This window comes from Cariama cristata, unplaced genomic scaffold, assembly GCF_000690535.1.
Source record: "Cariama cristata isolate BGI_N322 unplaced genomic scaffold, ASM69053v1 scaffold26068, whole genome shotgun sequence".
Taxonomy (NCBI): domain Eukaryota; kingdom Metazoa; phylum Chordata; class Aves; order Cariamiformes; family Cariamidae; genus Cariama; species Cariama cristata.
In genome coordinates, this window is record NW_009629846.1 from 27,636 (window position 1) to 41,659 (window position 14,024).

General features: G+C 42.9%; 1 protein-coding gene across 1 annotated transcript; it reads right to left on the reverse strand.

Moving 5' to 3' along the window:
• Window positions 1-5,500: 5,500 nt before the first annotated feature.
• Window positions 5,501-12,634, reverse strand: LECT1 (leukocyte cell derived chemotaxin 1; the record flags this gene model as incomplete). The annotated part of the gene is made up of 4 exons (XM_009705323.1): window positions 5,501-5,716; window positions 8,123-8,319; window positions 9,611-9,764; window positions 12,521-12,634. Coding segments are annotated over 4 exons (681 nt in total), but the record flags the coding sequence as incomplete, so codon positions are not given.
• Between the last annotated feature and the right edge of the window lie 1,390 nt (window positions 12,635-14,024).

Sequence of the window (14,024 nt, forward strand, 5' to 3'; positions counted from 1 at the left end):
TGTATTTGGTATGTTATTTTACTACAGTGAGAATTGGATGAGCTTGGTAAAATATAAAGGTTATTAGAACAGGAGTTTTAATAGGACAAGTGAAGTCTTCAGCTGTTAACAGTAATAAACGTATGTAAAAGATGATTGAAAACTGAGGAGGAGGAAGAAAGGATGTGTTCTGTTCCTTCTGAGGACTAGGAGTCTAGGTTTTGCAGTGAGGCTGGGAAGGTGCAGTGTTGTTTTTCCTACTATTGTTACTATGCCTGTGCCATAGATAGATAGCAAGAATTTAAAATCTCACGAATCTTAAAAAGAGAGCTTGTTTTTGGATGTGTGCTATAGCGATGAACTTCAGATTGTCATACTGGGCAGCTGTAGACTATGACTGTGGTCTTGACATAACGGCAGTTTCTTGATGCGCTCAGATCATGATTATCCTACAGTGCAAGCTGGGCAGTGATTTCTTTTTGAATCACTTTTAGCTTCAGAATTGATTCATGTTTTCCCAAAGCTCAAATTTGATCACCTGCAGAACTGAATGTTTGTCCTGGTCTTTGAATACAACGAAGGGAGAGGGATTGAATCTGGGAAGGGTGTTGTGTGTGCCTTACCTCTTGATTGTGAGCAGTGCCTGCTTCTTGGAAGAGTTTGTCAAAGGATAGACTTGTGGCATATTTCAGTGAAGATTTATTGCCTTCAATAGGGAATTTCTTGCCCTTCAGACAATTCGGAGTAGCTAGTTGCTCAATATCTAGAGCATTTGCAATCCATAAAGGATGCTAACATTGAAATTGACTTGATTTGGGACAGGGACTTGAACTCATTCTCCTGGATAAGTGCTCTGCTGCTTTTTATTTATGCTCTGAAAGGCATTTCTTGCTTTCTAATGTGGAAGGAAGAAAAATGTCTAAGCGCTTCACTTTGTGACAAAATTGGGTTCTTGTCTCCTGGCCAGCCTTGCTTTATAAATGTCATTCAGAGCACTTAGCAAGTCTTTGCTAAGCACTGTTATGGGAAAAGCCTAGATAAAAATCTCTTAAATAGCAATGAAAAAGTAATTTGAGGATGTTTTCTGCCAATCAAATTGTTCTTTTTTACTGAAAAGAACACAGTAGGGGTTCCTCCGTCTATTTTCACTTACAGAAAGACCATGGGAATATTTCATCAGATAAGCACAATATATTCTTGTATTAAGTGTGTGCTGTTTCACTGCTTTGGGATTCAATTCACTTAGTATAAGGCAAAAAGTAAAATAAAATGCATTGCTATTTATGTACTCTTGAGGCATATATAGTGCAAATATAATGCTTTAGCTTCGGGCTAAAACTTGTAGCAATCAAGTGGTAGTCCTCCCTGTCCATGTCCTGTAAGCCAAGTTGGGAGGTCTAAACTCAATTCCAGCATGTTTCTGAGCACAGACAGATAAGGTGTGTGTGTTCCACCTTAGAATTTAGGTGAACTGATAATGGCAGCTCTTGTTGCCTTGTGTGGGGTAGGTTTCTGATGGGAGGGGACTGGATTAAAGGAGTAGGCAAAATTCCAAAGTTGGAGAGAAGGTGCTTCATGAACTTTGTGAACAGTATGTGTTTTGTTCTTGACAAAACCCATGCATAGAATGGTTCCAGAAGCCCTAGGTCAAGAGGAAGGGAGCCAGGGAGCTTGGGGGTTGAACAGAGGCTGTGAAGGGTACCAGTGACAAAGGGAATTTCCTTCAGGACTAGAGAGGATGAGTGGAATTTGTTGCAGCACTGGCAATGAGTTGGCTGGAGGCAGAAAACTGTCTGCAAGGACAGAGTGGTTGGTGTTTTAGTTATGTTCAAACTTCTCTTGAGTTTTTTTTCTCCAAGCCTTTTAGTCATCTGTAGCTAGTACTGTCTAGAAGACCCTGGGTGGTTTCACCTCAGTGCTGTGATTTGTAGTCGTGTTGCAAGTAGGGGAACAGGACAGCAAGAGGTAGCAGTAGCTTTCCCATTTAATACCACAGATGGGACTACTATCTGCTGCTGTTCTGGGGGTCATAGAAAATGCCTGCCTGTCGTAGCTTAAGGCTGTCTCTCTCATCTTTGGTCTACGTGCAGTGTTTGTAAAAGATAGGTTGAGCCTCCCAGAAGCAGAAGATGGTGGTGCTCCTGGTTCAGTCTAACTCTTGCCCTTTCTGAGCAGAGATTCTGTTCACCCCCATGTGCCAATCAACAATCTGTTCTTTGCCAACTATAGTTTTATACTTTTCTACGTTTTTTTTTTTTTTCTTTTTCTTTTCTTCACTGCATGGAACAAGTGAATAGTCTGTTCTTCCCTGAAACTTTCTTGGAATTTATTCGTGCTGCAGTAGTGGTGAAGTGTTAGATGGGAGGCAGAAGACAGATCTCCCAGCTTCCACGCCTCCCAGCTGCTTCTTACTTTCTCACTGTAGATACAAGTGGAGGATGATTCCCATATCAAAAAAGACAACAGGAGAGACTCGGGTTTGTTCCTCCTAAGTGGGGAGAAAGGGGGCTGTAGATGCAAAGAGGCTTCTCCTGCCTTCCCATCACCGGCTTTCAGTCTTTTTAACTATGGTTTTGTTGCCTGTTTTTCTTTTTTCCACTGACCTGAATTTATCCCCCTTTTCTGCTCTAATCTTCTCTGCCATCCTAATCCTTCTAGTACACAATCACATGGGTAACTAAGTTTTAAGGATAGTAGAATTATGGTGCTCTGACTACCATCCACCCACCTGTGGTGGGAAATACCGTTGGTGACAAGCTCATCCCTCTTTCTTTCCTCCTCCCCTAAACTTTGGCCAAAGGAAGGTTTTGAACTGGTTTCTGCTAGCGCGGGGTCAGATTCAAGGAACATCCCCCTGCCCCCATACCTCCCCAAATACAGACATGATGTAACCTCTTTAGTGTGCAAGGTATTATACTTGTGGTGGCAGTGAGAAACTTGTCTTCAACATTGGTAGTAAATGCTGTACAGCAGTGAATATTCTCACCGCAGATGGTTAGAACTGTAGTCCGAGCCACCACTGTGGGGAATGTTGCTACGTCTCTTCATACTGTTGGATCATTGGTTTTATTGTCATTCCTACCAGAACGTTTCCTTCAAAATTACGTGTTGCACTTAAATAAGACTGTTCAACCTTGCCGCAGCAAGAGATCTTTACTTTTTTTTTCTTTGAATCCGACATATAGCTAAATACAAATTTGCTTACTTTGAAGCATGAATTGGGGAAGGCATTTTGTTGCATTATCTTTTGGAAATGATCAAATTGTGCCTTCTGTGTTGTACTTAGGCAATATTGTAGTTCCAGCAGTTTTACTAGTCACAGACCATGTAAGTAGTGTATCTGCTTCTCTTAGGGTCACAGGGGCTTTCTTGTATGGTGTGTACAGGAGTTCTCAAGGCGTACATGCTGTATGTGATAGTTTAATGCATCCATCAGCAGGATGCTTTTTTTTTTACTTCTTACACAGTTTGTGACTGCCTATAGAAAACAAGGTTTTGTTTGGGAAGAGTTAATTTTGTTAGGAATCTGTAGACATGGAAATCGCTTACAAGATAGTTTTTTCTGTCTTCAGAAGGAGACTTTTTTTTTTTTTCACTGGGGGGGGACAGGGAGAAGCAGGTCACGGGTTGCCTCAAGATGGCCTTAAATGCAAAAGACAGCAACAGTCTAGTTCATCTATACAGCCACATTTCCTTCTCTTTGCCTTCAGTGGTTCACTTGCTGATCCCCTTGTTTCCCTCTCCAGGCAGTTCTTGAACGTGTACATAAAGGTACTGTTACACTTTCTACATTGAAAAAAGCACAGAAAGTGATTGCCGTTTTTTAATGTATTTGTTTAATCTGCAGTAAAAAAAAAAGGAAAACTGACTTTTCTAAGCATATGAATGACGTACTTCTAAAACAACATAATGATCGTTTTAATTTTAAAAAGCAGAAACTCAAATTTAACAGGCCTTGAAATCCCACGTTAAGTTTTTAATTTAAATATTTCAAAGCAAGTCTGTTTTTCAGATTAAGGGAAGGTGAAGCTTACATTAAAAAAGCTACAATAGAACAAAATACTGAATTCTATTCTCATCTTATTTTTATGTAATGCTTTGCTTTTTAGATATGCAGTTTAGCATTCCACATGAGGTTGTCTTTATTTTCTTTAAGCCACGATTATGTCAAATTAATTCCTTTTTTCTGTGTGTCACACAGTGTTAATAACGTTACTAGGCTTGCAACATCTCAAGAGCTGTTCAGTCACAAAAATGAATGCTCCAGAAAGTGAACTTTAAGAAAAACTGGACCATTCTGTTTATAAAGCCCATGTAGATGGCTCCATAAACTCAACGGTAGGGTTCAAGATGTATAGTACGGATGAAGGCAGTGTAATACCTCTTTGTTTTTCAGGGCTGGAAATCCTAAGTCATTCCATCTTTGAGTGTTTCAGCTTAGTACCTTCCTTAAAGATTTAATATGTAATAGGATCAATCCCAATAATTGCAGAGTTTGCTTAAGCAAAAAGGGTGAGGTTAGAACCCCACTTTTTTTTTTCCCCACTTAATTTTTTTTCTCTCTCCTTACTGGTAAGCAGTTTCTCTTTCAGGGAGCGGAGGTTAGCTGCAGCAAAGCTGAAGGAGCTAGCATGAATGGCTGCTGTCCATGTGGAATAAAGAGGGGTTGTAATCTTATGTCAAAAGTGTCTAGTTCAAGGATTTATAAATACAGTGGCTGGGGGGGGGAGATTCTGAAGGGTCTTGAGACTCTTTGGTCTGCAACTGCATGTAAGTACTTTTGCCGTAGTAGCTGGATAGCAGATACTTGTTAGACACTACAGCGGTATCATGGATACAAGATTCTTGATGCTGGGGCTTCTTTGAAGTTGGGATGTGCGAAGGGTTTTGATTCTGCGGCCACGCACATTCCCTTCCGCAGCCCCTTTTCCTGCCGTTTGTTTCCGATTCAGCACAATGTGTGCTTTCCCGTGTCCCCTGGAGCAGCCTTGTGGGAAAGGTATGCTGTAATTGGTTTATAACCATTCATAATGACCTGGCAACTTGGTGTGAATAGCAACGGGGAGCAACTTAACTTGTGATTTATTTAAGTAAGCTACATGGATGAAAGGTACTCCCAAGTGTACAACTTGAGCTAGTTGCCTAATTGGATGTAAATTTTCACATGTAGCTTGGAAAGAGAGGGTTTTGTTATGAAAGGCTGAATTTGGATTTACAAGCAAGCTTCTGGACTGCTAAACCAGTTTGTGAGCAAAGTTTAATATTGTCTTTTTGGGGGATGTCTTAGTTTTTTTTAATTCAGTAAGTGCCAGTATACCCTTGTCAATTTGGAAGGCTAATGGAATATTAACTTAAGATTTCTATTTACAGTTGGATTATCTGACCTTGCTTTGGATGCAGTAACACACGTGCTTTGATTTTAAAAGCCAGGATTAGTACTGCTGCTTTGGTTGTAGTCTTTTACCAGTTTGTCGTCATTGCATTTCTGCTTATTTTGTCAAGGCTCTGATACTGCTTTTTTTCACACAACACCCATGATACGAGCAACCCACCAGCTGCAGGGCATGATGATTCGGCAGGCAGTACGACAGCCTTGGTAGTTGTAAGGCCATGGGTAGTAGCCCAAGAGAGGCTCGCAGATTCTCTGGCACTGCGTGTAACTTCGTCTGCATTCAATGCAGCACACACCTAGGTGATCCAGCATGGGGTCGAAAGCCATCCCTTCACCTTCCAGTTGCTGAAATGTAAAATATTAAATGTCATCTTGGTGATCTCATTCTCAGAAAATGTGGAATATACCAATGCTCATGTTAACCCTACAAAGGGGAAAACTGAAATCTTGGTCCTGTGGAAGTTAACAGAACTCCCAGTAACTGACCCGTGCATCTTGCCTTATTTTCTTTTTCTTTTGTCTTGCTCTATTTGGTAGAAGTATAGAATTGGTGCAATCATCTGTGTAAAATGGAAAGAACAACAGGGAGCTCTAACTTAATTTTTTTTTTTTCTACAGTCCTTGCAAAAGATCCAGCAGCAGTAAACTCCCAAGTTTTAAACACTAGCGATGGAAAAGATTTCAAGACAGTTATCCGAGTCTTTTATGTAGATGACAATGTCTGAAGTGTATGCTGTGTTTTTTATGTTTTGTTTTAATTTTTGTATTTTAATGCTTTTTACAGCATTCACAAGAAACTATTCAGTAAGCTATTGCCCTGCAGTTTTCTGAATATTTCTCCCTTGTCTTTCAGTCTGCTTTTTTCCGCCCCTCTCTGCCACACTTAGGTGCATTGTGGACAGTGAGAGTTCTGCCTGATCTGTATCTGACAGTAAGGAGTTACACGGAGCAAGGCATGCATAAAATATGTAAAAGCAGGTTCTTGCCACTGGTTTCGCCCTTCATTCCTTTCTTTCTTTCTGGGGAAAAAAGTAACCTGGATAATCTGCTTTTTGAAACTCGTTTGTTCTTTCCTCATTGGTGTTATTTCAAGAAAAGCAGCAGCAAAAAGCAAATGCTGAGTAACACTTAGCTTTTTACCTGAGCATTTTCATTCACAAAACTAGCAGCACACCAAAAAGGTGAGACACAGAAAGGTGCATCTCTTGTCTGCACTTGTAGGGGACACTAGTGACAGCTCGGTGTCGTTTGGGCCCCCAGCGACCCATTCCCAGCCCTGAGAGCAGGGAGGGTGTCATCTCCTTGGGCAGGATTCATCATCCTTGAATTCAGATACCTGCCGTGTGAATTTCTACACCTGAGCTCATCGTCCAGGCTCCACTTGCAGTGGGTGAAGAGAAGTAGCTCTGGGGAGGATTCATTTCACCCTACAGGAAAGGCCTGCAGTGTAATTAACGGTCTTTTCGAATTGAATGAATGGGTCTCTAAGAAAGCGTGGGTATCAGCATCTATGCAGTAACTGTGAGTGCAGGTGGACCCGGTGCTGGAGGCTGAGGGAAGTCTGGTGGCCGTATCCGACTGAACGTTCTCCGTTTGGGCCCGGGGCCCTCTGGCCAGAAGAACGGACCCATGGCAGTCGTTATGCCGCTGCCCTCCAGAGACAGGGCAGCTCAGACCCCATGGACGTGGTCACGTTAGCAGCTGTGAGGAGAAGTTACATTCCGGTGCCGCTGCTGTTTTACTGACCTCATGAGAGAGTCGATTTAGATCCACTTTATTTGGAGTGATTAATTTAAGTGTAATTAGGGGATGTCAGCTCGGCAGAATGCTGTCACAGTATAATGATCTCCTGCTGTTGCATAAATGTCAAGTCAAATCTGGGACTTATTTCCAAAGTAGGAGGCATTTATCTTGTGACAGTGTTGTATTAAAATGACTTACTCCTGCTGCACCAAATGGTGGGTGTAAATTGTCTGGCGCTGGTGCAGTAGACTGGAAGGTGCCTGCGGTACAGTCAGTTTTCCCGCAGCGCGGCAAAGGTGTCGGGAGGCAGCGGGGCAGCCCCTCTGCTCTTTGTGGGCTGCTTCGTCTCGAAGAGCGAGAACAAGTTTTGCGGTAGTCATCCTCTACCCATTGTTGCTGTCTCTAAACAGGTTCTCCTCTGTCACTTGCTTGTTAGACTAGGGCCATTTACCCTGACAGAGAAGAGGCTGAGAAAAGGGATTTATTTGACCTAACCCTAATCTCTTTGCAACCAGACACTACTACTGCTTTCCTCTGTAGCAGTCACTTCTGATGCTAATTTCTATTTGAGGGCAAAGTGTGTTTCTAGCTACTGGACTCTCTTTCCATTGTCAGTAAATGATGGGGTTCAGCTGTCTGATCAAGACCAGATTTCGGTCTTTGGTTTGTTTTCAGAGGGTGCTGTCGTTGTCAGATCTCTTTAGTGCTGCTTCCGTATGGACCTGGAAACCCTGAAGAGCAACTTGGCATCAACTTGCCTTAATTTGCCACCTGAAGCACTCGTGCTTGTTTCAGACTGAAGTCTAATGAAAACTGGGATGAGGGAGGGAGGGAAGACTTTTTTGAGCTTCTTACGTGTTTTACAATTCTGTAATTTCAGAGAAAAACTAGGCAGGCAAAGGCTGTGCAGATTTTAAAAAAAAAAAAAGACAAACAAACCCCACATCACCAGCATTATTGTCTACAACAGTCTCAGGCTCTGAAAGAAGATACAGGGCAAATACTTACATTATATGGGTTGTCTGGATTAAGTGTTTGATCGGTTTCTTGACCCATTGGCCTGGTTTCATTAGACTGGTGACCAAGCTCTTCAGTCAGCTGCGTGGTGGGTGACCTGGTGTTCACTTCTTCAGTAGCAGCTTCCAAGTCTTCTGTATCAAAGTTTGATTGGCGTTTGTTTCTCTTCATTTCTCTCCTTTGGTTATCTGAAGAAATAATCATGAGAGGATAATCTTACCTTCAGCGTGTCCTTGTATTTATCCACACATTATCTAAGGTTTAAGTGACTTCTTTAAATATTAAAAAAGAGGGGGAGGGTGGGGGAGGGCAGAGGGAAAGATGAAACTGCGTGGTGGCAAACTTGATGAGCATCCCCATGGGAGCAGGTTGCCTCCCTGTGTTCTGTCTGCAGCCAATATCAGTCCAAAGCGGTGTGAGGTTGCTTTTTTTTTTTCTTTTTCTTCCCCTTAAGGCAAAACAGGTGAGAGGAGATTTGTTGGGCTTTTTTGACCCACCGTGTGGTCACCGATGTTAGCTCAGCAGCAGTTGCCAGCACTAGCAAGACCAGTCATACGCATCTTATATTTTTTTTAAGTGCTTTTGTCACAGACTGGTGCCTCGCTCCCAAGGGCAGCTAGTGAACGTGGTGGAAACAGCTTTTGGACAGCTTTGATACTGTTTTTTTGTTGCCCAGTAGGATATACAAGGGCATGAGAAAAGTGGAAAATGATGGCAGTTTGGATCCACAGGTGGTCTAAAATGTGGTGGATTTTTTCCTTTTTTTTTTTTTTTTCTCCTTCTCCCCCAATCTTTAAGTGTTCTTATATTAACTGGAACAAGGAGGAGTACATCTTTGCAAGCCTTCTCCTCTCCTCCCACGCCTGGGAGTCACCTGGAGATGTTGCCGTCTGCCTGGTGACTCCTGAATACCTTTGCTAAGCTTGGCTCTGGGTGATGGGACTACTTTAGTCCTGGGACTGCCCCCAGGACCTCATAAACTTCATCCACCAGTTGCCCAGCTAAAGCATCTCGTCCTTCCACTCCACTAAATCCTCTGGAGAAGCAGGGTAGGAAACAGGACCAGCTACGATCCCAGATCAGGAGTTTGATATTACCCAGCTCTTGGCCAGGTATAGTGTTCCTGCTACCTGGTGTCAGCTAAATGCCTAAACATTTCGGAGGGGCTAGTTTAAGCTGTTGTCCTTCTGTGGAAGGAAGCTGACCTCTCTGGGAATGTTTCCTCTCATAGTAAGTCACCTACGTGGGCTATGTAAATTGTCTGAGGAAATACAAGTGTAGAAAATGTCTAGTAAGTGTGGATAAACTCCAAACCTGCAATCTCAGCACCAGCACATGAGAGCTTGGGAAGACAGGCTGGGCAAGGAAGGAAAAGATCCTGGTTTCCCAGATGTGCAAGTTTCTGTGGCAAACCTGATCTGGGAAAGGCATTTAGATGGAGGGAGGGATAACAGACTTTTCAAATAAAAGAAGTGTTACCTTTGGGATATGTTGGTCGCAGCCAGAAAATTGGAAGATCCCCGCAAAGCTCTAGAATTTTGGGGCTTAGGAAACTGTTATGCTTGATAGGCTCGTCTGCAGCCACCCAGATAAGGGAGTTTTCGTCAAATCTCACAGGCATGATTTCATCTTCCTGCAGATAGAAGAGCATAAATCCTTTGCTGTTGAGCAAACAGGCACATGCCTCCTTGCGGTTAATTCTTGAGCATCAAACTGTATCATCACCCGCTGCAGCTAATACCGAGCATCCTTGTATTTCATGAATGTGCACTGATTGTACCGAGCCAAACCCTGAGTAACGGTTGCCACCGCTGAAATGAATGGCAAAACTACTGTCAGCTTTGCTGGGGCTAAGATTTCACCAGTCTCTGTCTTGGAAGGCTTCTGCCCCATGTACAAGGACTAGGTGTCAGAGATCTTTCAGCCCAAAGTGCCAGATTTTCAGGTGCTAGAAATCGTGAAGATTTACCTTCTTCAGCAAAGCAGTAATGAAATATGCCAGCTAAAAACAAGACCCTGATCTTTTATCATGCCCCGTTCTCATTTGATGTACTCCTAAGATAACTATATTTACAATGGGGAGGGGCCGGGGGGGGGAATCTTGTTCAAAAGTTTTACAGAGGATTATAGCTTGAGAACTGCTCCAGCTTCCAATTTTAAGTCAATGTGATGGGTCTGATTAAAGGTCTCGTTTGGTAAAAGCAATTCAATTGACCAAAAGCTTGAAGTGTGAGTTAAAGGAGCCTGTCTTTTTGAAGTGTACCCTGCAGGTTTTTGGTTCATATCTTCAAAGTAATGTAGGAAAATGCCAGTGATTGATTCTTTAAAGTTGTTAGTTCAAAGTATTATTTTACATAAAATGTGTAAGTATTTTATAGCAACAGTGAAATATTAAAAGAAAACTTAACTTCTGAATCATGAGAACCAGAATGATTTCAAAGTTAAAATTCTAAATTGCTTCCATAAAAGTCATCAAAACTTGTTATATAACTGACTAGATCAATTTATTCCGTCGAGTTGTTGTTCCTTTAGTGTGCTTATTGATTTCTTTTGTAGGTCTCCAGTCATTTAAGTTTGCTATCCAATCTGTCTAGTGAGAAGTGCTCTTTATTTATATTCTCCCGTTTAAACTTTTATCAGCATCAGAAATATCAGAATCTAGTTTTCAGAAATAAAAATATCCTTTGTTTCTGTTTGAGATGATCCTGACTTGTGAGCAGGCAGAGTCTGGGTATCTATAAAAGCTTATTTTAATCAACCGTTTTTATAGGCAGTGTTGGTTATGATATGTGTTGTAAGAAAGTGGCATATGCATACTTCCTCCTAAGTAAGTGCATATCAGAGAGAGGACATGCTCTAGAAAAATAAGTACTACTTTGCCATTCCTGTCATACATCTAACCTGGAAAGTTGAGCAACAGGGAAAGGTTAACATCCCAACGGTAGCACTAAGCCGGCTGCTTGTTTTGGCCTCAGTGCCTACAATTTATTGCAGTGCTTGTGTGGGTGATGCATCTTTGGAGAAGGTGCACAGAAAACAGGACAAGGAAATACATTTACTGTAGCCAGGTAGAAGATTAGAAATAACCTTCTGACTATTCTAGGATAATGTCTTCAGGACCATGACTTCATTCTTACAAAAAGATGAAAAAATTGAAACCTTGACTTTAGGCAATAGTGCTAACGAAATCGAGAAGTCCAGCCTGCCTTTAAAACAAGGCAAAGTGGGAAAGTTGTAGCGCTCTGACTGGAATTTGGGCAAGCTCTCTTCCCCGTCGTGGGGAAAACCCCACCAACTTCAGGGGGCTTTGTAGCATTGCTGGTGCCTTGCTGATTGGATTTAGAGAGACCTTTCCCCCCTTCATTTTAAAGTAGATGTTCAGTAATCTCAGCGTCATTGCAGGTAGGTGCAGCCTTAACGATGCTTCTCTCCCAGCTAGTTGTATCTGCTTTTATTTTCTCGGGAGCGGAGCAAACCCAGGGAAAGGGGTTGTGGATCTTCAGTGCTCTCCTGCCGGTGGCTGAGCCCCCGCCAGCGTCCAGGCTCAGCTGTACTCGAGTCACCGGAGCCACTCTTGTGTCAGTGATGGGTTTGGGGCTCTGAGCTCTGGGAAACTCGGGCTCTGCGCACCTAAAGCCATAGGCATTTTTACACATGTGAGGTAAGGAGAGGTTTTGGTGGTATCTGGGTGAGAACTGCAGCTTTTGTGGTGGTTGCGATGCAGATTCCATGAAATATAGTTAACACAGTGCCCTAAAATGAAGTCTGATGCTAAGGAGGCAAATTCTTAATTTTTTTAAAACTATTCTTTTTTCTGAGTTAGCGGTATTCTTGCAATAATGTTTTCCACGATTCCCCTTTATTGACTGTTTCAGAGGACTTGAGTGGAGTCCCCCGCTTCTGCTCAAGACTTGATAGAAATCTCCTGGGATCTACCACGATCTTTCTTTGCATTGACTACAGCAGCTGCTTCTTCCACGTTCTCCCTTCCCTCCTTGTGCACAGCCTGATCTCAGGCAGATGCTCTTGCCTCTGAGGTCTCCTATGGAACTGGTAGAAATCGGTCTATGGCTTCCCCCACTCGCTAATCTGCAGCCTCTCACGATGCCCCAGGACACAGTGACACATCTGACACCAATCTTGCTTTTCTTACCCTTCAGGGACCCCTTGCAATCAGGCGAAGAACCCTCAACTATCCTACCCTACCCTCAGCAACCCTACCGCTATCCACAGTGGCTTTCAAATGTCATTTGTATTTCTATTTAAATACCACTTTAAGATCATCTCTATACAAAGATTTTGTGGTTTGTTTTTTGTTGTTGTTGTTGTTTGTTTTTTTTTTTTTTAATTTTTTATATTTAAAAAAATAAAACATAAATTACCCCTTACCAGCTCAGATGAGAGGCTCGCTTTAGTCATAGCATCAACTTCGGGGACGTGAGCTTTTGGCTGAGCTTTGATGTAACACTTTTCTCCTTCAGCAAAACGGATTCCAGTTATGCCCTGCAAAAGCAGAAGGCAGGGGATTGCGTGCAGCCCTCCAGCTCCCCACCGCCCCCAAGAAAGCACTCGAGCTCTGCTAAAATTGCCACTGAATTTTTAGTGTGAAGGTTAAATCTTCCTTAAAACCAGATGCAATAAAATGCTCTTCCCTCATCATTTTAGCTTTACAATTTTGGTCAAATGGGTCTAGAAGTTTTCACTCCATTTCTGAAAGATGGGGGTGTTTTATGTAAGTGCTTCCATGCCTGCTGTAGGCTACTTGGAGTAGCTCTGTTAAGGAATTAGTCGACACGATTTGAACTGTAACTTAGCACCTAACGTAGGCAGCCTCCAAATTGTGTTAGCTGGTGGTGCGGTACCCTTGTGACACAGATATACAAAAATATGGGGGCAGCTTGGTCCAATTTATACACGTAAGTGGCTGTGACAGCAAGGGGAAGCTTGTGATGAGGAATTTGGTGCAGAAATTTGTGTGTGGGACTTCCTTCATCTGGCCTAGGAGGGTGAAATTCAGTTGCCTAAACCATGGATGTCTAGTTTTAAGGAAGAGAAGGGTATCCCAGTAGCTCCAGAGAGCTGCAGGTCTCCTGCAAGTCCTGAGTCGTATCTGCCGGCCCTCTGCCAGCACCTTGGGCATCAACATTTTGGCAAGGGAGTGTTATCTGTAGTTTCTGCTGTACGTTTTAGCGTACCCAGAAGAGAGCTCTCTTTTACATTATGAATTTAGATACCTTGTTGTAGATGGCAAAACTTCTATGTTTTTCATAGGGTTGCACAAACTCCATTCAACCACCTAAATATAATTTAGTGCCCTTTGAGGTGTGCTGGTTTTCCGCCTAGCCTCTAGCTGCCAGGACAGGGGGGCATGAGTGTCATCATGACCCCTCTCACCTGCCTGATACAGGTATCGTGAATGTCTTAGGCACCTAGCGTGGCTTGAGATGGACGGTACTGAGGCACCTGAGTCTCATCCTGTGTGCCTGCGAGTCCTGTACACTTGGACAGACACCCACTGAAACAAAATGACTAATTCTAAAGCAGTGAGAGAGGGGATGGCTATGCAGGGATGGGTGCACAAGGAAATGAGACTCCGTAGTGCACCGAGCATGCTAGGAGTATCCTAATATTGCCAAATCCAAGTCTTCACCGACTTTGTGATCATTCGAGCGGTGCCAGTCAATCCGAAGCTGCTAATATAAATACTTGGCCATTGCAAATGCATCTCTTCGACTTTTTTCTCCTTCATGTGCATTTTTGGCTCAAAACCCAACTGGCAGCATCCCTTTGCTCTTGCTGAGCCTGGCCCTGGCCAGCTGTAATTACAAGCGGGCACTGTCCCTGGGAGGTGCCTTTAGCTGGTTGGGGTTGGGAGCTGATTTCTGACCTGGTT